The 27,770-nt window shown below is 53.1% G+C and overlaps 11 protein-coding genes across 11 annotated transcripts; 5 read left to right on the forward strand and 6 right to left on the reverse strand.

Annotated features, from left to right (window-relative positions):
* Window positions 1–150: 150 nt before the first annotated feature.
* BKA78DRAFT_14392 (uncharacterized protein) lies at window positions 151–2,099 on the forward strand. The gene is made up of 7 exons (XM_066882833.1): window positions 151–329; window positions 442–577; window positions 628–784; window positions 870–950; window positions 1,000–1,341; window positions 1,426–1,835; window positions 1,884–2,099. The coding sequence occupies exons 1-7, from the start codon at window positions 302–304 to the stop codon at window positions 1,903–1,905; spliced, it is 1,176 nt and encodes a 391-aa protein (XP_066749513.1). The 5' UTR covers window positions 151–301; the 3' UTR covers window positions 1,906–2,099.
* A 1,284-nt stretch (window positions 2,100–3,383) lies between these two features.
* Window positions 3,384–3,919, forward strand: BKA78DRAFT_340065 (uncharacterized protein). Its single transcript, XM_066890309.1, has 2 exons — window positions 3,384–3,628; window positions 3,687–3,919. The coding sequence occupies exons 1-2, from the start codon at window positions 3,472–3,474 to the stop codon at window positions 3,833–3,835; spliced, it is 306 nt and encodes a 101-aa protein (XP_066749514.1). The 5' UTR covers window positions 3,384–3,471; the 3' UTR covers window positions 3,836–3,919.
* Window positions 3,920–4,536: 617 nt separating this feature from the next.
* On the reverse strand, window positions 4,537–7,457 carry BKA78DRAFT_244495 (vacuolar protein sorting-associated protein 35; the record flags this gene model as incomplete). The annotated part of the gene is made up of 7 exons (XM_066884034.1): window positions 4,537–4,698; window positions 4,753–4,899; window positions 4,952–5,497; window positions 5,545–6,019; window positions 6,065–6,584; window positions 6,634–7,268; window positions 7,324–7,457. 7 exons carry the CDS (start codon window positions 7,455–7,457, stop codon window positions 4,537–4,539), a joined length of 2,619 nt encoding a protein of 872 aa, XP_066749515.1.
* Window positions 7,458–7,891: 434 nt separating this feature from the next.
* Window positions 7,892–8,808, reverse strand: BKA78DRAFT_14420 (uncharacterized protein). The gene has a single exon (XM_066882840.1). The coding sequence runs from the start codon at window positions 8,671–8,673 to the stop codon at window positions 7,924–7,926; it is 750 nt and encodes a 249-aa protein (XP_066749516.1). The 5' UTR covers window positions 8,674–8,808; the 3' UTR covers window positions 7,892–7,923.
* Window positions 8,779–10,060, reverse strand: BKA78DRAFT_359272 (3-hydroxyacyl-CoA dehydrogenase; the record flags this gene model as incomplete). Its single annotated transcript, XM_066892374.1, has 4 exons — window positions 8,779–9,562; window positions 9,588–9,721; window positions 9,774–9,873; window positions 9,926–10,060. 4 exons carry the CDS (start codon window positions 10,058–10,060, stop codon window positions 8,945–8,947), a joined length of 987 nt encoding a protein of 328 aa, XP_066749517.1. The 3' UTR covers window positions 8,779–8,944.
* Window positions 10,061–10,287: 227 nt separating this feature from the next.
* BKA78DRAFT_291468 (timeless protein-domain-containing protein) lies at window positions 10,288–13,816 on the forward strand (the record flags this gene model as incomplete). Its single annotated transcript, XM_066885901.1, has 3 exons — window positions 10,288–10,365; window positions 10,413–10,650; window positions 10,695–13,816. 3 exons carry the CDS (start codon window positions 10,288–10,290, stop codon window positions 13,814–13,816), a joined length of 3,438 nt encoding a protein of 1,145 aa, XP_066749518.1.
* Window positions 13,817–14,482: 666 nt separating this feature from the next.
* Window positions 14,483–16,080, forward strand: BKA78DRAFT_14443 (uncharacterized protein). The gene is made up of 2 exons (XM_066882844.1): window positions 14,483–14,644; window positions 14,720–16,080. Exons 1-2 carry the CDS (start codon window positions 14,584–14,586, stop codon window positions 15,967–15,969), a joined length of 1,311 nt encoding a protein of 436 aa, XP_066749519.1. The 5' UTR covers window positions 14,483–14,583; the 3' UTR covers window positions 15,970–16,080.
* A 1,303-nt stretch (window positions 16,081–17,383) lies between these two features.
* On the reverse strand, window positions 17,384–19,664 carry BKA78DRAFT_359280 (putative pyoverdine/dityrosine biosynthesis protein; the record flags this gene model as incomplete). Its single annotated transcript, XM_066892375.1, has 3 exons — window positions 17,384–18,208; window positions 18,259–19,265; window positions 19,316–19,664. The coding sequence occupies 3 exons, from the start codon at window positions 19,662–19,664 to the stop codon at window positions 17,675–17,677; spliced, it is 1,890 nt and encodes a 629-aa protein (XP_066749520.1). The 3' UTR covers window positions 17,384–17,674.
* A 1,302-nt stretch (window positions 19,665–20,966) lies between these two features.
* Window positions 20,967–22,925, forward strand: BKA78DRAFT_276503 (putative monooxygenase; the record flags this gene model as incomplete). The annotated part of the gene is made up of 6 exons (XM_066885568.1): window positions 20,967–21,109; window positions 21,167–21,232; window positions 21,294–21,413; window positions 21,467–21,893; window positions 21,967–22,421; window positions 22,495–22,925. Exons 1-6 carry the CDS (start codon window positions 21,067–21,069, stop codon window positions 22,923–22,925), a joined length of 1,542 nt encoding a protein of 513 aa, XP_066749521.1. The 5' UTR covers window positions 20,967–21,066.
* Window positions 22,926–23,036: 111 nt separating this feature from the next.
* Window positions 23,037–24,556, reverse strand: BKA78DRAFT_14511 (major facilitator superfamily domain-containing protein). The gene is made up of 2 exons (XM_066882857.1): window positions 24,050–24,556; window positions 23,037–23,997 (listed from the first exon to the last, which is right to left on the reverse strand). Exons 1-2 carry the CDS (start codon window positions 24,452–24,454, stop codon window positions 23,320–23,322), a joined length of 1,083 nt encoding a protein of 360 aa, XP_066749522.1. The 5' UTR covers window positions 24,455–24,556; the 3' UTR covers window positions 23,037–23,319.
* A 1,403-nt stretch (window positions 24,557–25,959) lies between these two features.
* Window positions 25,960–27,640, reverse strand: BKA78DRAFT_329350 (putative S-adenosyl-L-methionine-dependent methyltransferase-domain-containing protein; the record flags this gene model as incomplete). Its single annotated transcript, XM_066889661.1, has 4 exons — window positions 25,960–26,945; window positions 26,993–27,194; window positions 27,244–27,510; window positions 27,560–27,640. The coding sequence occupies 4 exons, from the start codon at window positions 27,638–27,640 to the stop codon at window positions 25,960–25,962; spliced, it is 1,536 nt and encodes a 511-aa protein (XP_066749523.1).
* Between the last annotated feature and the right edge of the window lie 130 nt (window positions 27,641–27,770).

The following is a 27,770-nucleotide window of genomic DNA, read 5'->3' on the forward strand; positions in this document are numbered from 1 at the left end:
TGGGTGACGTCCATGATTTGCGCCGGAGCGTCAGACTGCAGTGGCGGCGGCCACCAATTTCGCGGGCAGCTTAAGCTCGCTGGCGTGGTCCGAGCGCAAGCTGCTTTCCCGGTTGCATCGACGACCACTTCCGTCTTTCAACAACAACCTTGAGCCATCCTCCTCTGCATTTTTGCTTTGGCTTGCTGAGCACCCAATCGCTTCGGTACCCCTCGTCCGTCTTCGGATCTGGGCGACTTTTTTCAAGCTCACCACGTGAGCCTTCTCCAGACAACACAAGACATCCTCGCCCAAGCTCAAGATGGCTGTCCATACCGCTTACAAGATCGGTACGCCTTTCCCTCAAAACACGTCTTCCTTCACAAACAGTGTCTTTTTCGCCTCAATGAAGGATCTTAGCGCCTCTCTCCTGACACAACGTTTGCTCTGACAAATCACCAGAGATTTCCCCGAACAAGCGCGCAGGCTGCCATGTCAAGCCCTGCAAGGACGCCAAAACCAAGATCCAGAAGGATGAACTCCGCTTCGCCACTCTTGTACCTTACGAAGACAGATCATCTTGGTCGTACAGACACTGGTGTGTCTCAAGATCCTTACGATACTGCTTTTTTGTGCTGATTTTACTAGGGGCTGTGTCACTCCCGAAGTCTTGAAGAACGTTGAACAGGCTCTCGATGGCGACTTTGAATTGCTCGAGGGCTTCGGTGATCTTGACGAAGACCTTCAGGAAAAGGTGATGAGAGCCATTGCTGAGCACCACGTCGACGATGACGATTGGAGAGGTGTAAGTGTTGCTGTCTTTCTGTCCACATGGACTTGATTGCTCTCCATCGTCACTCCGGACCGGATTAACCGCTAAATGCACGCAGGACGTCGAGATGAATCGTCTTGGCATGGGAAGGGGCATGTTCCTTTCCAAGACGGCAAAGAAGCGCCTGGAGAAGGAAAAGGTGAGGCCTGAAGTTTTTCGTATCACATGGAACCCAGCTAACTCTGCAGAACGAGGACTCTGACGACAGTGAGGAAGATGATGCTCCCAAGAAGTCGAAGAAGCGCTCTCGTGTCAAGAAGGAGGAGGATGACGAGGCTGAGCATGAGGCTCCTGCTCCTAAGAAGTCGCGCGGGAAGAAAGGCGCCCAGGCGGTCAAAGCCGAGAGCGATTATGAGGCTGAAAGCAAGCCCAAGAAGGCGCGTGGCAAAAAGGCTGCCCCCAAGATCGAATCGGACGACGAGGCTGTCATCGCAGAGCCCGAGGCCCCCGCTACCAAGGCGAAGAGATCCCGCTCCAAGAAGGCCGCCCCCAAGGTCGAATCCGACGAGGAACTCGCTTCTGCTGCTGAGGTGAATGAGGATCCTCGTGCTCGCAAGTCCAAGCGCGGCAAGAAGAGCAAGGCTGTCGTTCAAGATGCTGACCAGAATGTTCAGGAGCCTTCTTCTGCTATCGACGAGGAGCCCGAACCTGCTTCCAAGCCCAAGCGCGGCAGGAAGGCCAAGACCGATATGAAGGAGTCTGCTGCTGAGGAGCATACCGCCGCGGAGGTATCGGAACCTGCTCCTCAATCCAAGCGCAGCAAAAAGAGTGGCAAAAAGGGCAAGACTGCTGATGTTGAAGACCCTGCTACCACTGAGGAGCCTGCCACTACTGAGGAGCCCAAGTCTGCCCCCAAGTCCAAGCGTGGCAGAAAGCCCAAGAAAGCTGTCGAGACTCAGGAGCCCGTCGCTGTCGATGGTGCCAACGACGAGCCTGACCCTGCTGCCAGGCCCAAGCGTGGCAGGAAGGCCAAGGCTGTTGTCGAAGAGGCTTCCGAAGAGCCCAAGGAAGCGTCCAAGAAGAGGTTAGTGATGTGTATTCCGATTTCAAGAATTCGCTGACACCAAAGCAGGAGCAGAAAGGCTAAGGTCTAATTGCTGGTTACGAGCCAACCTCTACTCGGATTCACCTCCAAACGGACATGGGGCATGTTGTGCCCACCCTTACAACAAACGATCATGACCACGACTACGTTGCGCAACAGTTTCAGGTGGCAGAGACTCTTCTCTGTGCTGAAAGCCTCTAAATGTTGCTCTTTCACTACATCAACGGTTCAGGAATTCCTTATGGCGAATACCCATTCAGCGTTGCTCGGCTGGTTACAAGTTGCGGTTTCAGGTCTCTCACAAGCGGAAAATCTGGTGGTTGGAGATCAGCGTGTCTCCTTTGCTCTGATGTTTTCATAGCTTCGACGTAGAAGAGTCAATGGTCATGATCGTGGTTTCAGAGTTCTCCAAGATTGTATTCGTATCTCTCTAGCTCTACTGACACTGAGAAAGTGTAGACGGTTGTATGTCGGACATTGGATCCAACCGAAATGGCGTATGCTCAGACTCAATTACCCGCTGTCTGCTGTTACGTTTCGCTCTTCTGTCGACGTCTCGCGTATCTGACACAAGAGCCAGGCGCTAAACGGCAAGTCTTTGTTCAGAGAGACCACTGCACCAGACACCAGCGGATCGATTCCATTCCCCACCAAGCGCAATCAGCAATTCCTGTCACAGCGGGTCGCAAAAAAAATCCCAACTCCGGAGTGGGGTGCTTGAATGCTCCCTGTAGCTGTCAATTTACGACCTCAAACGCCAAAGTCCCCAAAAAGCAAGATGGTTGAATGCTCCCTGTACACAAACATCTTGAATTCAAAATTTGGACACATTCGACAAATGACGAAGTACGATAATACGATTACAAGAAGCATTCGAGCACTCCGCCCCGTTTCCTTCGACGCGACGTCAAGACTTTTCAATGTGGGTTAGCGCCAGGAACGCACCGCGGGTGTGGCTTCGAGCCACCAGCGCCACGATACCGTCATCAAACCTCCGATTTGGCGCAAAACGTAGCTTGTCTACATTATGGCTTGTTGGTCGGCGGCGCTACTCGTCTAATGGCTAGACGCCGGTCGTTGGCATCCTCCACTGCCCTCAAGTGCTGACGCACCAGCTGTTCTCCACGCGATTAGCACGAGAAATCCGATCGTCGAATTGTGGTGCTCGCTATATCCACATTTGGCTTTTCGATCAGCCTCAGACCGAAGAACTCTGCCGCTGGCCATGTCGTCATGGCTGTCAGATTCGCAACATGAGGTCAAAGTGGTTCTGTCGCCGAAGCTCGGCTTCCAGCCGATCGTGATCTAGCACTTTTGGTCCAGTAGTGGACAGTCGTGGCGGACGCGGACATGATCCGTGACATCATTTGCAGTGGTAGCGCTTGAGTATGGTGAGAAAGAAGCACGCTCAGCAGTGACGTCGAACAGCGGAAGACCACAAGAATTCAATCAATGGGCTGACCTACGCTATGACACACAGAGTACATAAGACGGGCTTTCCACCGCTATCAAGTCAATCCATCATTTAACAAACATCATCACTTCCTTCCATCTCAACTTCCAAGCAAAAAAACTCATTCATACCCATCATACCAAATCAAACCAATCCTTCAAAATGTCCGACACTCCCGTCAACGAAACCCCCATGGACAACAGCTACACCTCGCGCCCGGGCCAGCAAAAGGCCGGCATCCCCGTCCAATCCGACGACGCCCCTGTCGAGGACCCTGTTGCCAACTCCAACGTCGACCCCGACTCGGATGCGCAGCTTGGTATGCATTATCTGCTCCTCGACTCTTATTGTAGGGCAATTGCTAATCAATGCAACAGAGAAGGACGAAACTGCCGCAATCGACGAGTCTAATATCCTTGATGGCGGCAAGACGCGCGGTGTCAAGGTGCCGCCTGGAACTTACAAGGAGCCGGGCGATGAGGAGGGTCTGCCCACGGAGGATGGAACGAGTGCCGGAAGGCAATAGAGCTGCTGGCTCCTTGGCTTTCACTCGGAGCAAATAGGAAGTGTAGAAAGGTTGTAGTCGCTATGTAGCAAGTTACAAGACTTCCAGAGTCAGTTTTGCCGATTTTTCTGAGTGAAACCCCATCACAAGATTGCGCAAAATGTGTGTGACAAAACGAACGGATGCTTTGGTTCAGACTCCGGGTCATCTGGATATAGGAAGATTTATGTATGACTTCAAGGGTCATGACAAAGCTGGAAAGGCCGAAGGATAGAATGCGGAAGGGAACAGCCAAAAAGTGCGGGAGAGATTCAATTCATCTGTCTCGCACAAGTCTCCCTCACGAGTACTATCACACTGACGATCCCATTCTTTCACTCCATTGACCATTCATCGACTTCATACAATAGACATAGACATGTTTTTATCCCATCTCGCCTCGACGCTGATCATCTCACTCGCTCTCCCCATGCCATTCCATTCGCTCCAGTTGCATTCATTCCCATCTCAATCCAGTCGATGCCGACTGGCTGGCTACCTATCTGGCTGGCTACCTATCGGGTTGGCTACCTACCTGGTTGGCCAGCTGCAGCCATCAATACTGCGTGCATCCGGGCAGCTGTCAATCGCACCGCCGCTGTCCCCAACCAGCGAAAGCTCATCATCACTGGATACCAAGCGCATCGACATTACAGCAAAACCCCTCTTTTCGTCTCTCCATCCTACTTGGCTTCCGTGACGACGCCCTCATACTCGCGACTCGCAATGTAGTCAAGCGTGCGTTCAAAGTGCTTGCGCGGGTTCTCGAGGCTGCTGGTTGCCTCGTTGGTGTTGAGATTGGAGTGGATGAGCTCGATGAGGCCGTTGAGGTATTTGGTTGTGACCTGCAAAAACACGGATGAGCTCGGATTCATTTTGACTGGAAGGGGGTGGCATACAGCTTCATTCTCTTGGTCAAAGTAGTAGACGTAGCGATTCAGAATCTCGACAAACAGCTCGACGCTGACAGCCGTGTCCATGCATGCGTCGGCGACGCGGAGGGCACGCTGCAGGCACTCGAGGACGCGCTTGCCATCGCGGTAGAGCTACACAATGGTCAGTACAAAACTCCCGTCCCAGTTGCAATTAGCCACTCACATCCTTGGAATCCTCCTCGCCAAGGGCGCGAATCTCTGTTGCCCACCACAGGTGGCTGGCGAGGTAGACAGCGCGGCACTGATCCGGCTTCTTGAGCAGCTTGCTGCCGTGAAGCGCGCACTTTGTGATAAGCGTGTCGTAGTTGTCGCGGCTGAAGTTGCGTGTCGTGTGCAGCCCACCAGCAATGACGCACACAGCCTGAAACTGCGCGCGGCTATCACTAATAGCCTCCTCATAGATGGTAAAGGCCTGTGCAAAGAATTCGTACGCAATTTCCTCGTGTCCCGTCTGGTCAGCTACCTGGCCGCAGCCAACAAAAAGACGCAGCGACAGATCTGCGGCGCCACCAACGCGTGCGTAGAGCGTCGAGAGTGCCGAATGCGCAAACTTGTAGAGAGCACTGGATTGGGAATTCCAGTTTTCGTCGAGGTGCTCCCGCGCCTTGAACTTGCGGGCGAGCTTGAGAGATGCGGTAATGAGAGCCGGTGTGGTGTACTTGACGCGCTCATTGCCGTCGGCAAAGGCCTTGCGTGCGATTTGAAGAAGCTGTTGACTGTGAGATGCTGGTCAAACGTTTTGGGGTATTGCCATACCTTGAACTGAGTGTCGTTGTCGGGTCCTTGTATCAAGTGCACGAGTCGTGCCAGCCATCCTTGCTCTTCAATCGTTTCGTCCGTCTCCATGCCCTTTCTCTGCAGCGGGCCGCCGGGGTACCCTGTCGGTTGTTGCGCGCCCTCTCTGATCAGAACCTTGACGATCTCCAGCACCGCCTCCAGATTTTCTGTCGACGTGACCTTGGTCTGATTTCTCAACAGACTCCGTGCGACCTCGCCGGCGACTGCCCTTCTTGTAGGATAGGGTTGAGAGTGGAGAAGAGGAACGAAGCTTGGCAAGGCCAATGCTGTGAACAGGGAAATGTACGCTTTGATGGGGGCAAGGAGGAGGTTGAGGACGTTGGACTGGGAGGCTTGAGAGTGCAGATCCGCACTATTGGCGTATTGCTGCACCTTTTCGTTGGCAAAGGCGAGTACGCGATCTACATAGTCGAGGCGGTCGGGGTAAATGTTTCTGCCAAAGTCAGTATTGGAATGGCAATGACTTGAGCAGTCTTACAGAGCGAGATTTGTGAGAGAAACGAGAAGCGCAATGGTATCTTGAATGGGGAGTCGTTGCATCTTGACCAGAGCCGCAACCTGCTCATAGAAGATTTCAAAGAGCTTGACGTTCTCTGGGATGCCACGGTTCTTCTTGACGTCGCCGTCTTCTTTGGCCGTCTCTGGCGACTCTGTCTCGACGTTCTCAGACTGTTCAACGGCTGTGGATTCCGAGGGAGCGGTCGAATCTGCCACGCTTTCAATGTGACTCGCCGCATCGCCATTGTGCGCTGGTTCTGTGCCCGTCTCTTTTGAAATCCTCAGCTCCTCGAGCAACTTGAGCGCCGCCTCCTCTTCTGTCTTCAGGCGTTGATCGGGAGGCTCTTGCTCCGATTCCCTTGCCGCATATGACGACAAGCGGTCCATCAATCCAATCACAATTGCCTTTACGTTTACGTGTGGGTTCAGTCGTGATGTGGCGGAGAGGAATTGGTCGAGGGTGTGGAGGTGGAACTCGTCGGGAAACACTTGAATAATGACTGTCCAATGTCAGCAACGTATTCAAGCGACGGCATTGGACGTTATTACCTTCCAGCAGATATTCCTGCGCCAGGACATCTCTACACTGCACCACTTGCTCCAAAAGGGGTCCCAGGATTTTCTTGTAATTGTCCAGGTCCACCAATTGGCTTAGTCGGACCAGGTTGCTGCCGACGAGCAATTGAAGCTCCTTCCTTTCCTTGGTCCTCTGTTCCCTTTCTCTGGAGTGGCCCTGATGTTGGAAGCGCACCCAAAGCTTGTTCATTTCCACAAAGTTGGTCAGGATGAAGCTGATGGAGTCTTGCAGATTGCCCTCGGGTCCTTCGCCATCGCCGGAAGGCAGGTAGTCGCGGGCCTGTCCTGAGAGGTAATACCGCAAGAAGAGACCGCGCACAGGATGTTGGACGCCGCGGCTCATCTCCATCATGTCCTTCATGATTTCCTTGACGGGTGCATCCTCAATGGCCATGTAGACGGTCCCAACGGTGATCATGAGGTACAAACGGGGGATTATGTTGCCGGCATACTGCACAAGCTCGTAGAGGTCGGCCAGATGGTTTACGGGGTGATTGTCGCGGAGGTATACGGAGAGATAGCGCAGCGCATCGAAGACGGACATGTACAGCTCGTAGTACTGCTTGGGGCCTAGGCTGCTGGTTCGCAGCTCGGCGACTAGAGTGGAGCTATGGAAGGAAGCCGTCAGCGATGTGTTTTGAAACTCGAGTGGGAGCGGCTCACCAGCACTTGAGCGCGTCCATCAGTTTCCCGGGGGTCTCTAGGCAGCGCCGCATCAGCATCGTCTGCTGGCGCACCACGCCCAGGGCATCCTCCAGCAAGCGCGACTGGTCTTCGACGGGCGTCGGCGACGCCATGGTGGCTGCTGGCGGAGTCGGGTGGTGTTTGGAGACGGGTGGGGGGTAGTTTCGCGGAGGTGGTCGGTGATGCTCAAGCTGGGGATGACGACGCTGCGATGGCGCTCCGGTTAGCCCAAGCGGGAGCCGCAATCCCAGTCCGCCGCCCATCGCCACACGTGCCACCCCGCCTGTGCGATATCCAAGAGTTGGAGATGCATATTCAGATGCCATGGCGAATGCAACAATTAGGTTTGAATTATGACAACTATCTACAAGAATCGAAGACCCACGTTCGTTCCCCTCCATGTGCTTTCCTTTCCCAATGCAAAATTAGTAGCAGGTGCGCTCCGTCTAGCGTCGCTCTTGATGCTTCTATCTTGCTTGTACCAACAATCGCTTCCATTCCCGGTCATCAAATAGAAATTACATGCTGCGTTCATGCTCATCTCTCATTAAGGGTATCCAAATCCGCTTCATGCCTTCTTCACGGCCCATCGGTTGGCCAAGTCTTTACAGGGTAGTATGTATGCCACATGCCATTGTCGTAGTAGGATGTGGTGTCCGTTGGAGACACGGTCGTCGTGACAACAATGACTGACGGCTGTGTCGCGCTGGGAGCAGCTCCCGTACCAGTCCCGGTGATAGGGGTCGAAGTGCTTGTGGCCGAGGCCTCGACTGTGACGGTGTAGACAACTGTCTGCGCGACGCTGGCCTCTTCGGTGCTGACGATGATCTTGGTCGTAGGAGCTGCAGATGCAGTGGTGGCGACGGTCGATGTGAGAATGACTGTTGATGGTTCTGGAGTTTCTGTGGCGTCGCCGTCGACGTTGACTACCGAGTACGACTTTTTGGGTGCCCTGACGTCGATGTTGATGTTGTCCCGGTCAAGGGGCGGCGAGCGTAGGTTGAGATTGGATGAGCCATCGACATTCACCACATCATAAATCTTTGGCGTCTTGTCTTGTTGCTCTTGAGCGTTTCGCGCGTCGAGTGGTAGTGGTTTCGCAAATCTGCAGGCTAGCAGGAGGCAGAACAGCAGGCTAACAAACAAGCGCATGCTGGGTACCAACGGGACGGCACAGAATTCAGGGTCAAAAGAAAGTCTATTGTTGACTCGAGGTTTGGACGTTGATAAGAGAGAGAAAAGATGCAGCCCAGTCAGCCCAGGCAGAGATGATGCAGATGCAGAAGAGTGGAAATGGACTTGTTTTCTGTTTGCTGAGGCAGGAACCATCCAGGTACCCGCTCGCCAGCCATTTTAGCAGCGTCGGGGTTGGAGAGGGCTGGTGAGAATGCGGAGGCTGGCAGGGGAGCACAGCACAGCAACCAAAGAAAGAGGTGGCTGGGAAGGGCGCAGTAAACAAATCAATAGGGCCCTGTCACTCGCCCTCGCTTGCTCCCGCCGCTAAGCCCTATGAGCCTAGCATGGAGCCCCAGACTTTCACATGCGCCGCACCAAAGGACCACTCGTATTCTTTCTTTCAATTCAAACTCGATCACGACTCTCAGTAGTCGTAGAATCCCTTGCCGCTCTTCTTTCCAAGCCAGCCTGCATCAACCATCTTCTTCAACAACACAGCCGGTCGGTACTTGCTGTCTCCGGTTTCCTCGTACAGCACCCGCATAATGGCCAGGCAGGTGTCGATGCCAATAAAGTCGGCCAGCTGCAGAGGTCCCATCGGCACGTTTGTACCGTTCTTCATGATCGCATCGATGTCTTCCTTGGCGCCAACCCCCGTTTCGAGACAAATAATGGCCTCGTTGATGTACGGCATCAAGATGCGGTTTGCCAGGAATCCGGGAGAGTCTGCAGATTGCGATGGAATCTTGCCCATCTTCTTGCAAAGCTCAATCGCCGTGTCAATCGTATCTTGTGACGTCTGGAGACCGGTGATAATTTCAACTCCTTTTTGTACCGGTACCGGATTCATGAAATGCGTGCTGATCACGCGGGAAGGGCCAGAGAGGTCTGTTGGATTCTCCGTCGTGGCCGCTGCGATTCGAGTGATGGAAATGGAAGATGTGTTTGTCGCTAGAATGGCGTGAGGGGGACATGTTTTAGCCAGCTGCGAAAAGATCTTGGTTTTGAGGTCTGGTATTTCCTGATCTCCTGTCAGAAGGCTCTGCAAGTACTGGCATGCTCCTTACAGGCACAGCTTCGATAACAAAGTCCACGCCAGAGAGCTCGTCCATGCTGGTGCTGGAGCTCAATCTTTCCCGAGCAGCAGTAGCCTCATCTTTCGAGATTCTTTGCTTCGTCACGTCCTTCTCCAAAAGTTTGTCTGCAACGATTAATGGCCTATGCTTGTCCAATGCCAGGCTAGCTCTGCGTACCTGCAAACTTGAGGCCTTTGTCGATGGACGCCTGCGAGGTGTCGACGAGTTTGACGGGGATCTGCGCTTTCTGCGCTGCTACGAGTGCGATTCCTAGTCCCTGGTTGGCGTAAGTAAATGAATAAATGGAACAGTTGACACTGGGCGCTGACCATCTGTCCCGCACCGATCACACCAAGCTTCTTGACCTCAGCAGCGGCTCCAGCCGCCGGAGTAGAGCTAAAGGTGCGCACGGAAGCAAAGTTCGAGTGCCGTGCGACATGACGAGAAAAGGCCAGGAAAGACATGTCGAAAATTAAGACGGTTGACGCGTTTATTCGATGCAAGAAGGCGAGGGAGGAGCAGCGCGGGTTGCAGTGGCTGGATGCGGGCCGACGTCAGTGACCTCGGCTGAAGCTGAAGCTCCCGCGACCAGGGTCAGCGGCCACGACTTTTTCCTCCATCTACGCGCTTACGCGCCCGACGCGTCTCGACAATTTACACCTCCACACCAAATGCGATAGCAACCAGCGCCATGAGTCTCGACGGCTGGGTTACGGTCGAGACTGTCGATCCATCTGTTCGCGGTCATATTTACAGTCTTGTTTCAGCGGTAAGACCAATCTCCACGAAAGAATCGCAGCTACTAACCGCAGACAGGTCGGTGGTTCCGGCCTGGAGACCGATGGCCGCTACGTACTCGGAGACGATGCTCTTGCGTGTTTGAAGGATATCCGCCGCTGGCTTCGACTCCACGATGGACACAACAACGTACACGATGTTGCAAGATGTCTTGCTGAGGCGAATATCGTCAAAGGAGACTTGTGCGAGATCCTGGCGCTGTGGACGGAGGAGAAGACCAACGACATTCTACGCTCGAAAGCAGCTTTGGCATCTCGTAAGTGGACATTTAAAGTGTGGATAATTATCTGACATGTGCAGTGGAGATTCTCGTCCCTTTAACATGGCCACTCGAAGTCCTTGACGACGAACCCAGTGTTCACAACCTCAAACATACGCCATATCTCCAGTTGGCACACACAAATTACAAACGAACGATCCTCCAACATGACGCTATGATTCTCCGCACAGCGGTGCGTATTGCGCTGCCTTCGATGAACGAGCCCCGACGGGAGAGAAGCCCACGGGATGACAGCATCATCAAAATCATGCTGTATTTCTTGCGCAACATTTCATTGATCTCAGTGCCACACAATTTGCCGTATGATGGAGATGGGGCTGAAATTTCTCGTTCGACGACCATTGAGGCCTTCGACAAGCAGGACATTTTCCCGGTGCTTCTTACCGTTGCCTCGAGCATCGGCGATGAATTTGACGAACATGACGTGATCATTCTCGAGATACTATTCCACCTTCTTAAGGGTGTTGACGCGGACAAACTCTTCATGGAAGAGGAGAAACTCACCAAGTCAAACAATCAAGAGCTGAAGAATTTGATCCAGAAAGAAAAGGCCATGTTGGCAGAGTACGCAAAGCACGCTCCAACAAGACACAATCGCTTCGGAACGATGATTTGGGTCAAACGGGGAGACGAAAAGGTTTCAACCTTGTCCGGCCAAGACGTTTTGGGTAGCCATGAGCGGAGTCTGGAGAAAATGGACAAGACCAAAAAGTGGAACAAACCGAGGTACCGTGGCTCGAGGATCGACAAGACTTCGCTGGACGAGTTCGACAAAAAGGAGCGACTCAATAGCACAGCGCGACAGGTTCTCCGCGACTTTGTAGAGGAATTCCTCGATTCGTCGTTCAACCCTCTCTTCACGCATCTGCGGAAAGCGATGGAAGTGGAAGCGCCTCGGCTTGTCGACAACCACAGGCGACAGTTTTGCTACTTGATTTCCTGGTTCCTTCAGGCCGAGTGTGCTCGCCGTGCGAGGAACAAGAAGAGTGCTCAAAAGTCCAATCGCTCTGACGATTCTGAAGCCGACAGCTTCGCGCTCGTCGCGTCAGTCTTGAATCAAGAGACTTTCGTGTTCCTCAATCGCTTCATGCAGCGTAGCGTTGATGAAAAGTCTTGGAGGGACCTGAATGCCAGTATGAAATGTTTCACTCGCATTCTGCAGACGATTCAAGAAATGGCAGACTCTCCAAGCGAAGACGACCAAGAGATTGCTGAAAACATACTCAATCGCATCTTCTATGAAGAGTCCACACACGATCGCATCATCACTCTTCTTCGGAGCTACAAGGATCAGGGCTTTGGCTACCTTGATGCATGCACTGAGCTGGCGCACGTTTTCATTCGCCTGCTTGAACGCTATTCGAAGCAAAACGTCGATCTCCAAGTCCGGACGCGTCGCAGAGCCCGGAGAAAGGCCAAAGCCCAAGGCGACGCAGAAGACCACGGCGACGCAGCGAATGACGAGGTGGAAGCGCACCGTGTCTCATCAGAGCGCAAATTCGACTTCACGCGCTTTGCTGCAAGATTTATGACACAAGGCTGCGTCGACACATTTGTGGCTTTTACACGCTTCTACAATGACCTCGATCCGGAGCAACTGAAGAGAGCCCATCGTTTCTTCTACCGCCTTGCCTTCAAAAACGAACTTGCCGTTTTACTGTACCGGGTAGATATCATCAGCTTGTTCAACAAGATGATCAAAGGACCCGATGGTCTTCCAAAGGACTTGTCCGTTTTCCGCGAATGGGAAGAGTTTGTTAGACAGCTATTCAAACGGTGCATCAGAAAGGTGGAGGAAAGGCCTGAGCTCGTTGTGGAGATGCTGTTTAGCAAGATTCCATCGACAATTTATTATCTGGAGTACGGCCATGAAAAGGAGACTGCAACGAGAGCACCACGCCCGCCCGCAGAGCTCGAGGTCAAAGGAGATTTGGACAAAAAAGGACAGATCGGTGTCGCCGTGAGCCTTTTGATCAATCAAAACAAGATGGATCATTTGACTTGGGTGAGAAATTTCCTGTCATCTGCTGCCTCCGAGAGGGAGGCTTGGGAAACGGAAACCATGGCCCGGAAGGCACAGCAATCTCAGACTGGCACAGAGACGACTCAGGATGATGAGGACTCAAAGGCGCCTTCCATTGGTGTTAAACCGGACAACGATGAACGCCGCGTCGCCCTCTTCAAGGACAATAAGCTTCGACTGTTGCTCAAGGTGGTCGGATTCATGCGCATAGGACTTGACGATGACACTGACGCCAGCTGGATTGTTCCGTCTGCCCTCACGTCCGAGGAACTGCGTGACAGCGAGCGCCTAATTCAGCAGGCCGAGTGGGATCCGCCCACATTTGAGGACAAATCTGCGGAAGACATGGTGCGAACGAGACGCCAGCGGCTGGCATTGCGTGATGACACGGACATCTCTGACGAGGACGACGATGGCCCTGACGCGCTGGATGACGAGGAACTCTTTCCTGCAGGAGGTCCTACGGCGCGCAAGCCCGACTCTGTGGGGGAGAAGAAGACGAGGAGAAGACGAAGAAGAAACACCAGTGAAGAACCTGACGGTTCAGAAAAGGAGAGAAGGCGGAAAGCTCGTCAATTGAAGGAGCTGGAGAAGAGGCGCAAGATCAAAAGCGACGTGCTCGTCCATTCTTCGGATGAGGAGTCGGACGAAGAAAAGGACAAGGCCTTTTTCGCGGCCGAAGAGGAGCGGAGGAAGAACACGAGCAAGGCAATTGTCAAGGCACTGCTCAACACGAAGCTCGAAGAATCTTCTGGAAACGGAAAGAAGAGGAAGTCTCTGGGCAAAGATGCAAAGAGCAGGAAGAAGAACAAGACCGCCGAATCTGATGGCGATGACGATGTTGTGGCATTGAGCAGTCGCTCTTCTTCCGAGGAACCAGCCCAACCCATCACAATCAACAGCGATGACGAGGATTCGGACGTCTCAGACACGTCTCTTTCTTCGCAACAAATGACTGGGGCTAGAACATCTGGCGACACGGACAAGAAAACTGACGAGATGAACTCGTCTGCCAAGGCATCAAAGGACGTGGACATGGTCGATGAAGATGACGAGGCACCGGTCCGTCGGCCCGTGCGGAGACGGGGAGGGTTCTTGGTGGACAGCGACTCGGAATAGTTGAAGTGCGGCTGCAGGCGTTTTGCGGGGAATTGGCGTACAAACAGGATGGCATAGGGTCATATGGTGTCATTGGGCAAATGGGTAAGGCATTGGATTCGTGACGCCTCGGAATAGGGTGCAGGAGCGGCACAGCACAGCAGGAACAAGAATCAGGTATTGAATCGAGACATGACCAGGAAATGACGCCACGGGCAGGCACCCCGCTGTATTTTCGCCATCGGTTTCCGTGTCGACGACATGTCCTTTGTGAAGCTGACAGGATTCAGAGTCGATGTTGGACAAGCAGGTCCAGGAGGAGGTACCGCCGCCATGGATGGTTGCGTGTTCGGCTCGGCGAGGTGACACCAGCCTTACGCCATGAGGATCCAATCAAACAAGCAGGAGGAACGAGCTGCCTTGTTTGGTGCTAATTCTGGCGCAGGGTCAGGTCAATCGCTGCCGTCGCTGGTTGTGTCGTCCTTGTTGCGGCGACCCCGCAGCCACAACTGTGATGTCACTGCCCGTCATGCCGACGAGTGATCGACGCCGATTCCCGCTTCCAGCCACATCTCGACGCCACATACAACTTCAACTTGGACGTGCACTGACAGACAGTTGCCATCAATTGACGTCACGCTCGACTTGTTTCGAAGGATATATACTCGACCGACTTGACCTTTCAACAGCATCTTCAGAACACATCACAACAACCAACCACTCTCCAACTTTACGACTCAACGCTCAATTAATCACTCATCTTTGATACCCAAATCACTACAATCATCATGTCGAACATTGGATCCAACGCAGGCAACGGTCTTCGTGGCGGCGTCCACTCCGTTCACGGTAGGTCTCCCAAAACTACCCCTGTACCCCTTACCCCTTACAAGTCTCCCATGACTTCCACTGACACCACCCGAGGAGCCGGCGAGGCCATCCGAGGACAAATCAACGCATTTGCTGACTCCGCCGTAGGCAGCCACGACAGTGCTGCTCAGAACCAGGCCATTTCGGACCGCGGCGTGAACAAGTTCCAGACTGGCACTTCGACCCACCACAACCCCGGATCCTCCTTTGACACGCACCCCTCTGAAGTGAGGGCTCCTACTGCGGGACACCACCCCGGCTCCTCGTTCGACAAGCACCCCTCTGACGTCAAGGCTGCTGGTCTGAGAGGAAACCCCGGCGCCGACAACTGGGCTTCTTCCAACACTACTTCCTCGACTGGCGGATACGGCTCTGGTGCCGTTCCCCACTCCACCTCGACCACGGGAGAATACGGCAACCCCAAGTCCTCCAACGCTGGCCCCCACGGCTCGAATGTCCTGAACAAGACCGACCCCCGCGTCGACAGCGATCTCGACAACAGAGGCCTGACTGGCAACCAAACTGGGGCTGCTGGTGGCCCTCACAACTCGAACGTCCTCAACAAGGCGGATCCTCGCGTCGACAGCGACTTTGACAACCGTGGCGCTCACTCCACGGGCCATTCGACTAGCGGCTACACCGGCTCTACTGGTCCCAGCAAGGCTGGCGAGACTGCCGGTGACCCAACTGGTATCTCGCGCCCCAGCAACGCCGGTCTGCCTACCCGCGAAGATGAAAGGGGCAACCTTCGCGAGACGCGCCCTGGTGGCTCTTCTTCGACGAACGCTGGCCCTCACGACAGCAACATCGGAAACAAGGTGGACCCGCGTGTGGACAGTGACCGCGACAACCGTGGTCTGACGGGAACCACCACTGGTGCTGCTGCCGGACCTCACTCCTCTGGCGCCGCCAACAAGGTCGACCCGCGCGTCGACAGCGATCTCGACAACCGCGCTTCTGGCCACCACAACCTCGGAACTGGTGTCACGCCCGGCAGCTACGGCAGCGAGGAGCTGGCATCCTCCACCCACAACACCTCTTCCGGCCACCACCCGTCTTCGACCACCACTGACCACCACAACCTTGGCACTGGTGTGACGCCTGGCAGCTACGGCAGCGAGGACCTTGCTACCGACAAGACCGCGTCGCACCGCCCTGACTCTGGCCACGCTGCCCACGACGAGTCGCACCACACGGCGCACGTCAAGGACGGCGAGTCGACCGAGAAGAAGGGCAGCCACCCGCCTCACAAGTCCAACTTGCTCAACAAGCTTGACCCCCGCGTCAAGACTACTTCCTCTTAAAAATGTGCTGGAAGATTGATGGATACCGCTTTACGATGGCATGATGACTCTGTTTTTTTGTTTGTATAGCGATGTACTTGTACTTCATACCCCGAACTCCGATTGATAGGAGCAATGTATCTACTGGTGTATGCAACGACTTTTGAAAAATGACTTTGATTGGCTGGTGACTTGATCAATGTTTATTGCGCAACTATTGGCTGACTTGTCGCACTGGTCACATGCCTGGAATCAAACAAGTCTTTGGGCTTCCAAGGTATAAAAACCTAACTCCTTCTCACACAGTGCTCGTCATTGACCGTACTCCAAATTCGTCGACATCAGAGAACGAAAGGTCTACGCTACTAGAGTCAATGTACTTTGACAATGGCACTTGTTCTTTTTTGGTGCCAAAACCAAGTCAGTCCTGCCCCCCTTCTAGAAAAAAAGAAAACAAAAATCAGTCACTTTAATCATCACCACTGCATTATGATGTGCGGAGTAGCATATAGCGCCCGACGTGGTCCTGATCCCACACGACCACACCAAGTGATTTTGGTACATTTGCCTGTGCTGCGAAGAGACATGTCCGCCTAGGCACCACATTCCAGATTCTTGCGTGTCGGCCCCAGCCAAGTTCGGCTCTCAACATGTCTTTTCCATATGCCATGTCATTAGACATGGTAATTTCATGTGGAAATGTGAGGCAGGGGAACAGACTCTTTTACTTTTGACTACCTACAAAGCATTCCAGGCGATCGGACAAGACACAGGAAGTGAGGCGTGGATAAAGAGAGAATTGATCAAGGGTTTTGCAATCTCCTACCTCCTGCCTGGCTGGCAACATCGCAATCGCCAGGACCCTTCATTGTCAGCCCTTGTCGCTACGCAGCTTAGTCTGCTCGATTTGATACTCGATCCCCAGGACCACCTCTTGATCGCAGACACTTCCCCCGCACTGGACAAGCAAAACATGGTTCTGGAGCACAGGCTCACTCGTACAACACCCAGTGTCTCCAAAGTTTTCACATTCAGCTTCAACCGGGCTCCAAGTTGCAGGACAGATAAAGTCTCGGGGAATCAGGAGGGTATTTATACCTATCTCACTGCGTGTCAAACACAAGATTTGACAGTGGTTGAATCACGCGGAGGGAGGATATGACTGAATCCACTAGCTTCTCGCTGCTGGTCAAGCACAGAGGAGCTCTGATCGGTGTGTAAAGCACAGGTCTTTTTCTCCGTTGCTCACTTGAGCCGCAAAACAAATAGAAACTCAACTGCTTGTTATGGGTACCTCAAGAAGGGATCACTACCGGGACAATCATTTCCTCTTTGTCTTGGTTGGGCTCGATGATTTGCTGGGTCAGATGTTCAAAACTCGGTGTTCAGCATCAATCACTCATCATATATAGCGCGTGTCGAAGAGACTTTTTCGGCTAGGACTAGTTCGTAGTCATCATGCTCCCAAACCCATATGTCTGATCACTCCTCAGATTCATCAGGAAGCCTCGAGTTGGCCATTTCTTTTGTCGCCCATTGCAATGCAGCCACAGAGAAAGCTCAGCATCATCGATGGATGCCGTTGAACGGAATTGAAAACAATCGCTTCTCGACATTGATACTAAAACATTCTGAAGGGGTATTCAACGAGAGCGACGAACAGTTTTGGCAGAAGAATTGTACGGGAAAACAAAAATAGAAAGTGCAAGAAAAAGAACCAAACTCTTTAGTCAATGTGCAACCTCCACAGCTCCCGTGGGAAGTCGGCGTTGTATCCCTCGCGCGTGTGCATCATGAGGATGTTGTCACTCACGAGCAAGTCACCCTGTTCCCACTCCATGCGCAAACACACCCGCCAGTCATAGAGGGCTTTCTCAATCGCCTCCCGGATGCTGTCGTCTTCTGCCTTGGGCGTGTTTTCGATGTGAATGCGGGTCGGCTCGAACGAAGTTCTCTCTTGAGGCCAATCCTCGTGGTAGCGAATGCAAGGTGCTTTGGTTTGCCGGTGGTCTACGATCAAAGGCAGGTTTCCGAAATGGCTGTTGTCGAAAGAGTGCGTCTCGACAAGCCAAGTCTTGCCCCGGAGAGACTCTGCAGTGTATGGTTCGGCCAGGTATTGGAACACGAGCCTGGAATGGGCGAAGAGCGTGCGACCGAGTCCCTTGGGAGATGCCGTAGGTGCTGTGAACATCTGGAAGTTGGGAGGTGTTGAGACGCCATTGACTATCTTGAAAAGACCATCGTAATGCATAGGCATTGGCTACATCTGTTAGTAAAGTCTTTCACAAGAGGAGCACAAGTCTGTCTCACCTCAGTGCTCAAAACGTTGTTGAGTCCCCTTGTGTTCTCTCCACCATCCTTGACCTCAAGCAGCTCGCCAAACTTCCACTTCATAATCGGTCCCATCTCCTGACCCTTGGCCATGAACGTCGGTCGGTCCGTGGTGCCTTCGAATCCTCGCAAAACCACGGGCGAGTTCTGCTCCGACAATTTGCGAACCTTCATGATGTCAACATCATTGATGTGGGCACCCTGAGCGGCATTAATGAGAAGTCCACATGGATATAAGTGCTCGACGGTCGCATTTGGTAGGTCGTAGAGAGAAGACTTTTCCCGGAAACACCAAGGCTGGCCGTTGCGGTAGACAAGTTCCAGGTCCGAGCAAGCTTCGGCCTCGCTTCTCGTCATGGGTTGGAAAGTTCCATCCAAACGGCAGACCATGGTCGAGTGCCACGGCGTGATTGGTCTTTGGTCCGTACTTGGGATGACAGAAATCGGAATCTTGGTGGCGGAGTTGGCGGCGTGGATGGAAAGGCGGACTGCATTTGGATACCACTCCTGCACACACGCTGCGTAGCACTTGCCGCGATAGATCATGCTCTTGGCGACGCGAGAGATGTGGCGCTTGAAGCTCTTGCGGCTGGTCCTGGGGCCCTCACTGTCAGACGAAGCTGTCGACGAGCCCGACGACTCGGAGACCTCTCCCGATTCCAGCTCGCCCTTCTTCAAATCGTGAGATAGGTACTTGAGGTAACCCATGTATGTTGCCTTGATGTCCTGGTTGGATGCAATGTCCTTGTCTACGTCGTGGTCGGCGTCACCGAAGACGGACACCAAGTGTTGGCGCACCAGTGGCGCTATCCTCTCATAGCTGGGGCTGTCCGAGTATTCGAGCATTTCGACGGGAATGTTCTTGTTGAGGGCGGGCATCTGCGAAAGTCTTGCAAACTTGACCGAAGAGCAGCCAAGGTCCTTGGCCATCTTCCGTAGAGTTTCTCCGAAGACATAAACAGTCTCATCAGGGACTCCAAGGAGGTCTTTCTTACTGTCAGGAGCAATCCAAAGCCTAAATTGAATGGAAGCTTACCATTGTAGACAATGCCATCCGAGACAACCCACAACTCCGCACCAGGGGCATAAACGTCCTTGATGTTGTTGCATAGTGACTGGAGGTGGAGAAGCGACACCTCCTCGGCTTTGTCTGGCAACACGCCGAGAACCTTGTCTTTGGAGTTGGGCGACTTGAAGGGGAAAGCGGGGAGAACCAAGACTACGGGCTTTTTCGCCTCCACAGTGCTTGTGAGATAGGGCAGAAAAGTCTCCCTGGCATCTTCCACTGTCTTGGGCTCGAATGGAGAGGCTTTCAACCGGTAAGATTCAATGACGGAGAGAACGGAGTCGGCCATCCGCACTGATTCTTGATTTTGAAGGGCCATTATGAACAACAAGTAGCGGAAAATACAGAACTGTAGCAAGACCTCTGAAGTGGCCGAGAAGACTGAAGAGATAGACCAAACATCGTGAAAGAACGAAGCCTCTTTTATCCTGGGGTAAGTTCCAAACAATTTTCGCTACGTCGTCGATCAACTGAGAATCCAGCCCGTCTCTGGCCATCCATCATGTCACAGCCAAATTCTTCACTTGGTAACAGTCTCCGAGGACAACTGACCCTACCCCAGTACTCCGTTTTCAGGAACTGCTCCAGAATGGCCAACTCCGAGGATAACGCTCAGGGTCGGTTCCGACGGAATGTTCCCTCGCCTACTTGTCGTATCCAGTAACTAAGGGGTTGAGGCGTCGGAATCGTCCTCGAGCCTCCGCTCAGCTGCCGAGATCCTCGTTGTGGCCTGTGTTGTCGGGTAGTCAGGCCCGTGATCAAACCTGATTTTCTCCTTCTTCTGCACCACCAGTCGGACCGCGGTCACGATAGCCGCCTATACAGAGTAATCCAGGCTGTCGTTGGTAAGCCGCGGTACAGTTCCGCCTCATATATCCCCTGCCGCCAAGAAACTCTTGGAAATTTGCAAAACAACAGGGTGGGACTGTCGGCCCGGCCCGCTCCAAAAGTTTATCGGATCATCAAGCTTATTCCTACCAACGGCAAGTGTTTTGGAGGCGTTTGACTTTCTTTGTTGTTGGCGTATCTCTATGCGAGTAGAGGCGTAGTAATGTCGCGTGTCTGGTTCGTTTCTTCAGCATTTAGCGAAAATGGACCAGCAAGACGGGTTCGGTACATTTACCGACGTAGATCCCCGGAAACCCCCGATGACGAATGATTGCCCCAGACCTCGACTCAGTGTCACCAGAGACTGTATAAAACTCGTGGGTGGCGTCTCGGGCATATCTCGTGTTAGGATTACCATCAGATAAAGATTATCTCTGGCCGGGGTCCTGAAGCACGCGGCCTCCTCGCTCCATGACTAGGGAGAGCCGCGGGAACCACCGAGTGACACATGAGTTTGGTCCTTCCTAATCGACTCAGTCTCAGGAGAGATATTCTTCTGGGTGGGTGACATCTTCAGCTTCCTCTCGTATTCGGAGGCCCTTATACAACCACCCAAAGGACTTTTGTCCAAAAAGAATCGACCGTCAAAGCTCGCGGCGATGGTCACAAAATAGGTGTGATCCGATCAACGCGGAATTCGTAGGCGGGTCTAGCCACTTGTGGAAGGATGGGATGTCGCGGCGACCAGCGTGCCTGAAGACTCTGCCATTAGACCTCATAAATTGCAAAGCATAAAGAGCCAAAATCAAGGCAACAGCTCCTTCATTGCAGACTGGCGTATTTTACATTCTTTTCCCGTCTTTCAGATACATCGAGCAACAATCGGCAACACCATGACAGTAAAGGAAGTCCACGCAGACCTTACAATCATTGGAGGTACAGACTCACCCTGAATGAAGCATCCTTTGCAACTGCTGACTTTGGATTGCGCAGCTGGACCAACCGGTCTGACTCTGGCGCTGCTTGCACAGAATCTTGGACTGTCGGTATTCATCGCAGGTACGGGGAGCAAATTGTAGATTCTGTCCTGAAGTAGGAGCTCATCCGCCATGGTCTGCAGACAAGTCAGCCACATCACTCCAGCTTGGTCGCGCCGATGCACTCAATGCACGAACACAGCAATCATTGGAGTTGATGGGGGTGTTGGACCAGCTCGAGCCCTATGGCTTGAAGTGCAACAGTACGCCATCACCAAATCCAAACTCCTTGTATCTTGGACTTACCAGAAATCAGCCAGTTCAACCTTTGCCAATGGTGAATTCATTTCCAGACAGAGCCACTGGTGGACTGGTCTGAAGCACTGCCACCGCCCCAACTTTTTGATGATCGGACAAGCCGACATTGAGCGCGCTCTTGAGTCTAAACTTACCATCCCTGTACACCGCAACCACGAAGCATCCAAGATCGAGGAGTTCAGCATCGATGGCGAGGACTTTGTCCGCACAGAGTTTCCCAACACCGTAGTAATCAGCAAGTATGCAGTCGGTGCAGACGGCGCGCGCTCCATAGTTCGGAGTCAGCTCAACATTCCGTTTGAAGGTACAAAGCCGAACATGATCTGGCACGTTCTGGACACCTTTCTCGACACAGACTTTCCCGTGGCCCCCGAAATCATCACTTTCCAGGTCAACGGCCAGGCGCGCGTCAGCTGGATTCCCAGGTTCGTTTGCCAAGCTACAGTTGCGACATGCCCAGAGATCCACTTGTAGCACTTTGACTGACTTTGGACACAGAGAACGTGGTATGGCGCGGTTCTATGTCCTGTTTGATGACGGACAAACAGCAAAGCCGCAGGAGGCCGTCGAAGAAGAGATTCGCAAGTTCTTGGAACCCCATCGCGTCGACTTCCGCGCCACCGAGTGGTTTAGCACCTTTGAGATCAAGGAGCGCGTTGCTCGCAACTACTTCTCGCCAAAGGGCCGCATTGTGCTCGCAGGCGACGCAGCACACGTGCACGCCGTGAACGGCGGCCAGGGGCTCAACACTGGACTTGCCGATGCATTTGCGCTTGCATGGCGCCTGAATCTTGCGTTGCGGGGATTCCCGGAGGTTCTTGAGTCGTATGAGACGGAAAGGCGGACTAGTGCGGTGGGTATCATCGATGTGGCGGCGAAGTTGGTGCGGTCGACAGTCAAGACGGCAACTGAGTATGTCGATCTCATTGAGAGAAATGCGGCGTACATCACTGGTAGGTCTCCACTTCGATTCGGCCTCCCTGTTGTGCAGACTTTGCAATACTTGGCGCTGACACGTCCCAATAGGAATGGGAGTCAACTACGCCGCTGGCACTCCAGTTCTCCAAGGCTCTCCTGCCGGCATCTTTGCGCCTGGCCGACGTACACCGGACGTCTACTTTCACGCACAGTCCAACGGTTCGGGACAGCGCCTCTACACCATTCCTTCTTACGGAAAATTCATCGTTTTGTCTTTGGGCGACGCAGCGCCATGGACTCCGCCGGCAGACGCAGAATGGGCCAAATTTGTCGATACATGGAGAGTTTCTCCTGTTGCTGCTGCTGAAAGCCAATCTGCAGGTAACAGCCAGACCTTTGCGAGGATGAGCGAGGATGGAAGCGAGAAGACGGTGGATGCGGGGACAGTGGGGTACGTCGTCGTGAGACCCGACATGTACACTGGATATGCCGGAGAAGACCCCACCGGATATTTCGAGGGGATGTTCAAGACTTCCTAACTCTATCATCTTTCTTGGCGCGCAGGAATTAGTCCGAGGTCTTTTCTTTCCATTTGAGCGTAGTCTTCCGAACAATACCATTTTCTTTCTTTGGAGCAGGGCTATTCTTGTGAAGATCGCATGTTGGTTGTTCTTTCGGATCGTAGAGCCGAGAGCTGGTTGGAAGGGACGTGGTACCTGACGAGCCCGGTCGAAAGTGCGCTCCCATTCTCTCCATCTCTATTCCTTGAGCACACCTGACTGATCTTTTGCCAATGCCCAGCTCGAGCGTAATTGACGCGTCATGTTCATTGCTTTTTCTGTCATAGGCAGTCCTTTTGGAGTAATGATCGCATGCAGGTTTTGGTGACTTGGTCGTTTTTGATTCCTTCATCTACGTCTTTCCGGCCTTTGATCATACTTTTGCGATGGCGAACAACCTCGCGACAAAGCTTCTGCGTAGTATCACCTCCGTCTTTTCGGTTGGATGCTCCAAATGTCCAATCTTCCAAGCCCGCAGTATCCACATGAGCGTTGCAGCTCCCATAAACATGAAGCCAGCGAAAAGTTGGGTGCCGAGGTAGCCGCCGCTTGATCCCGCAATTTGGAGGGCAATCGCTTCGGAAAATGTCGTTGGAATAACAAGGGATAGCCAAGTGATGCATAGCGCTGATGGCAGGTTCGATAAGCCTATGACCTCGGTGGTCACTGGTGCCACAATAGACCAGTAAACTCCACCGACCATACCGCCCACGAGCGCAAAGAGAATGAGAACGCCGTAAGACGAGGCGTTTGTCCAGATAACCAATGAGAAGAGGCCGGCAAGAAAGGTCATGAGTGCTGCCATGTTCAATCGGCCGAATGAATCGCTGAAGTAGCCGATGGGTGGGCGGCCTAGAGCCTGACCCAAGTTCAGAATGGCGCTTACGATCGATCCCTGGTGCGCAGTGAGGCCTATCGAAGTCGCATAATTTGGCAGCGAAAAGAGCAGCACAACGTATCCTAGGATACTCAGGATACCAAAGCCGAGGAGTAGCAGGTACTCTTTGCGTTTGAGCAGCGTGTAGTCGAAAGCAAGTTGGGAGCTTCCAATCTAGGTCACTGTTAGACTGGCAAAGATTTGGAGATCCTGGAATGCTACTTGCCTGTTTGTTGCGATCCCGAACCAGCAGAGCGCTCATCAGATTGACAGAGAAGGCGCAGATTCCCAAGATGCGGTAGGCCCAGCCGACCCCGATGTTCTGAATGATTGCACCAGTGGCTAGCGAGTAGATCAGTCCGCCAATGCCCGTGCCCGAGGTTGCAACGCCGTTGGCAAAGGAGCGGCGCGTAGTAAACCATTGGGGGATTACTCCGACAGAACCTGTAAACAGCAAACCCATCCCCCAGCCAAAGCATATGCCCTGTGAGAGGAATAGGTGCCAGGTCTCCTTCGCGAAAGAGGCCCCGATCAAGGCCAGAGTTTCGAAGAATACACCAATCAAAAGTGTCACTCGAGTGCCGAATTTGCGTGTTGAGATCGTGGCGATGGGCGAAATTAGCTGAGCCATAGAAAGAGACAGGCCAGCCACGAATGCAAAGTCAAGATGTGTGGCTCCAGGGAAAGTATTGGTCGTCAGGAAGTGCGCAAGCAAGACACCGTAGGCCTTCAGAATAGTTAGGACACCCTTAACTAAAGGACAGAATGTTCGATCCAAAATAAGTCGCGTGGTTGGCGCGATTGATTGCCGAGGTGGGTCTCAAACTTTGGAGTTATAAGGAGTGTTGAATGTTCCCTACCCCACCATGCTCATGGTGCTTGAACGCGTCTTGACTCAATGTCGGCAATCAATCTGACCAGAGTAACGACATTGAATCGATAAACATCTTGATCGGAATTGGGAGACCTACACTGTTGATTCCCCAGGCTAAACCGGATAATTAGATCTTATTCCTTTGAGCAAGAAAGCAACTTACTATGCGCATTGATTAAGAACACGGCAAAACAACAGACCCAGCCATATCCACCATCTGGAGAAACAGGTGGCGCGGTTTCTGGCTGCGCGACCACTGGAGCAGGCTCATCGTGTAATGAGTTCTCTTGGCTTGTGTCTAGAGACGCATCGGTTGAGGCTTGCGGCGCCTTTGCGTGATCCTGGGTCCTGGTCGCCATGGTGTTGAACGCAACAGTGGAAGCAGGAAGGTTGTTGTGATCATCCATATAACGCTGGACAGGGCCCTGCGGAATCTACCCGCTCTGGACCCATTTTTCTCGCAGTCTCCTGGTAGGGTTCTCTGAAGAGGCCTGGCGCCGTCGCTAAAAGGCGTGATCCGATCGCTGGATGACCGAGTCATGGGGTTCTGCAAAGACCTTGTTCCAGTCTTCGGCTTTCTGGTCAGGAGAGGACGCCGCACGGTGGTGGCGTCGGTGACCGACCCCACTCAGGCCAGTCTTGGCGTCTGCTCGTCCCATCCTCAGGATGCACAGCTAAATTGAGAAAGAGCCAAAAATCTCTTCAACTCCTAATCTCAGAAGGCCAGAACGAAGCGATTTCGGCATGGCCTCCGGCATTTGTCGGAGTCAAGCTCAACACGATCTGCTGCCGAGGATGGCGCAAGGATTGGCCGCAGACGAGACCTGCAGTGTAAGAAAACCCTGGAAAGATTGAGAAGAGGAACAGCATGAGGGAGATATTTAGACTCGAATGCAGTGAACAAGAATGAAAGCTAGCCATGAAGGCCTAGAGCGATGAAGCGGCCCTGTTTGCTCGTTTCTCGTGAGGTCCGCCGCGAACATGAAAACTATGAGCTGGGAGTTTAGTGAATCGCATTGACGAAGACTTCGCCAGGGCATCCCGCTGAGTGGTGGGAGGTCGGGCTCTGACGCCATGGGAAAGACTCGTAGAAATCCTCAATTCTGGTCAGTGTCGGACCGCTATCATCGCAGGGCTTCGATGGTGACGCAAAGAATTTGTCCAGTGCCTTGCCAGATCCTATAGACGCACATTAGTCAATACGAATGGTAAGACTTGTTGCAAGGCCGCGTCATTGCAAATTGAGACTCACTTCCCAATTCCTACACCTGCACATCACCACCAAATCCAACCGGCCTCCGACCTGCGCTGTCCGGTCGATGCGGTACGATTGCCAACGCCTTGTACAGTTTCCCCATCCCACTGGGGCCTCTGTCCACCAGCCGCTTCCATCCGGCATCGATGCGCTCTTGAATTTGCTTCCTCTCCTCTTCAGTGATGCCATTCCGGCCCTCTGCATGCTTCAGCAGCATTTGAGCACGTTCCCTTATTCCCATGGACTCGAGAAAGTACCACTGTTCCACCGGTCCATGCACCTCAACATTAGGCGAGGCATTGATAGCTGACTCGGCGAGGGCGGTGAAGTCGACATCTGCGCTGACGTCGACTGCTCCAGGAAGCGCAAATGGAGACACGGCCTTGTGGCCGCGGATGCCACGGAGGGAGTTGGTAGGGATTGTGGATGCAGGCCCGTAGTCCAGGATTAATGCTGCACCAGAAGGCTGTGGTTTGGTGGAGGCCGTAGAAGCGGGATCGGGAGGTGGTGAGCCTGGTGCCCCTGAACTCTTGGATTTGGGAGAAGCTGGAGCCCCTCCGATACGGATCGCAAAGTCAGAGGCGTAGGCTGCGGATTCCGGTGATATTTCAATGACAGAGTCGGGAATGCTTTGCAGACTCTTGTAGCGCGATGATGTATGAGGCAAGTACATGCTATGAGGCGTTGGTCCTTTGCTGAGGATGAGCTGAAAGTCAGGCACAGGCGTATGATCGCGCAGCGACAAGGGAGTGTTTATAGAGGCGTGTGTCGAGTTCGGAGGTACAGGAGCGACCAAGAGCTCATGCCATTCATGAGCGTTGGAATTGCGAGGCTTCTTATGCATCATGTTGCTTGATGCCATGACCTCCTCTTGCGAAAAATTCTTTGGTTGCTCCGCGGGCTTCGTGGGCGAAGGCTTGACATTTTGGAAGACGTGGATCGGGAGAGCGTCGAAAAACTCGTGGGCAACGATGAAAGGAGTTTTGCTATCATCTGGGCTTGTAAGTTGGTTGAATGGACAGAGAAATTTTCCAAAATACCTCTCGGCACAAGTCTGATGTCCTCAGTCCACACAATCCTTATGTCCGAGTACTTTGACACGCTCTCGTGTCCTATCTCCGTCTCTTTCATTGGATTATCGCCGCAGAGCAGTTTCTGCTGCGCGCCTCGTAAGGATGGACTAGCTTCTACAAGGTAGACCGTCTCGATTGCAGACGAGAATGGCCTGAAGTTGCGGATGGTCTGTTGTACGTTGTCAGGGTCTTTCCGTTACGAACGCAAGTCGTCCTACCCTGAGCATGTCGTCCATTAAGGTGCCTCTACCAGGGCCAACCTCCATGAGCTGAACGCCCGAACTCTTCTTCCCTTGATTAATCCACTCTGTTATCATCCAAAGCCCTACTAGTTCTCCAAATATTTGCGATATCTCGGGGGATGTAACAAAGTCGCCTTTTTGGCCGAATTGATCTGCGCCTTCGATTCGTCTCGTGTAGTAACCGCTCTCTGGGGCTGTCAAGCATTGGCGCATGTAAGTCGCTACGGGTATAGGTCCAGTTGCCTTTTGTTGTGTCAGCGTTGCAATTTTAGGGTTTGGATATAACTTGTACGTCGATAGCTTGGGCGAGCGTCTTTGCAAGAGGCGTGGAGGGGCGCGTGTCCGGAGAGGTAGATGACCATCTCCGATACATTTGGCATAGTCTAACAGGATTTCCATGGCGATTCAAGGAGCGATTCAAAACACGCAAGCTGATGGTCGTGGCGGCGCGCATGATGGAGAGGTGTAGTGCAAGGTTGGAGCTTCGACGCTCCGACCATTAC

Source organism: Phyllosticta capitalensis (genome assembly GCF_038381095.1).
Source record: "Phyllosticta capitalensis strain CBS 128856 chromosome Unknown BKA78scaffold_1, whole genome shotgun sequence".
NCBI classification, from domain to species: Eukaryota; Fungi; Ascomycota; class Dothideomycetes; order Botryosphaeriales; family Phyllostictaceae; genus Phyllosticta; species Phyllosticta capitalensis.

What these genes read in the sequence shown, in the direction of transcription:
- BKA78DRAFT_14392 (XM_066882833.1), top strand. Translation starts at nt 302, where the DNA reads ATGGCTGTCCATACCGCTTACAAGATCG. An exon ending in TCTTGGTCGTACAGACACTG is followed by an intron (nt 578 to 627) that starts GTGTGTCTCAAG and finishes TGATTTTACTAG; the next exon opens with GGGCTGTGTCACTCCCGAAG. An exon ending in ACGATGACGATTGGAGAGGT is followed by an intron (nt 785 to 869) that starts GTAAGTGTTGCT and finishes AAATGCACGCAG; the next exon opens with GACGTCGAGATGAATCGTCT.
- BKA78DRAFT_340065 (XM_066890309.1), top strand. Translation starts at nt 3,472, where the DNA reads ATGTCCGACACTCCCGTCAACGAAACCCCCATGGACAACAGCTACACC. An exon ending in CGACTCGGATGCGCAGCTTG is followed by an intron (nt 3,629 to 3,686) that starts GTATGCATTATC and finishes TCAATGCAACAG; the next exon opens with AGAAGGACGAAACTGCCGCA.
- BKA78DRAFT_14420 (XM_066882840.1), bottom strand. Translation starts at nt 8,673, where the DNA reads ATGGTTCCTGCCTCAGCAAACAGAAAACAAGTCCATTTCCACTCTTCT.
- BKA78DRAFT_14443 (XM_066882844.1), top strand. Translation starts at nt 14,584, where the DNA reads ATGTCGAACATTGGATCCAACGCAGGCAACGGTCTTCGTGGCGGCGTC. An exon ending in CGGCGTCCACTCCGTTCACG is followed by an intron (nt 14,645 to 14,719) that starts GTAGGTCTCCCA and finishes ACACCACCCGAG; the next exon opens with GAGCCGGCGAGGCCATCCGA.
- BKA78DRAFT_14511 (XM_066882857.1), bottom strand. Translation starts at nt 24,454, where the DNA reads ATGGCTCAGCTAATTTCGCCCATCGCCACGATCTCAACACGCAAATTC. An exon ending in TTCGGGATCGCAACAAACAG is followed by an intron (nt 23,998 to 24,049) that starts GCAAGTAGCATT and finishes ACAGTGACCTAG; the next exon opens with ATTGGAAGCTCCCAACTTGC.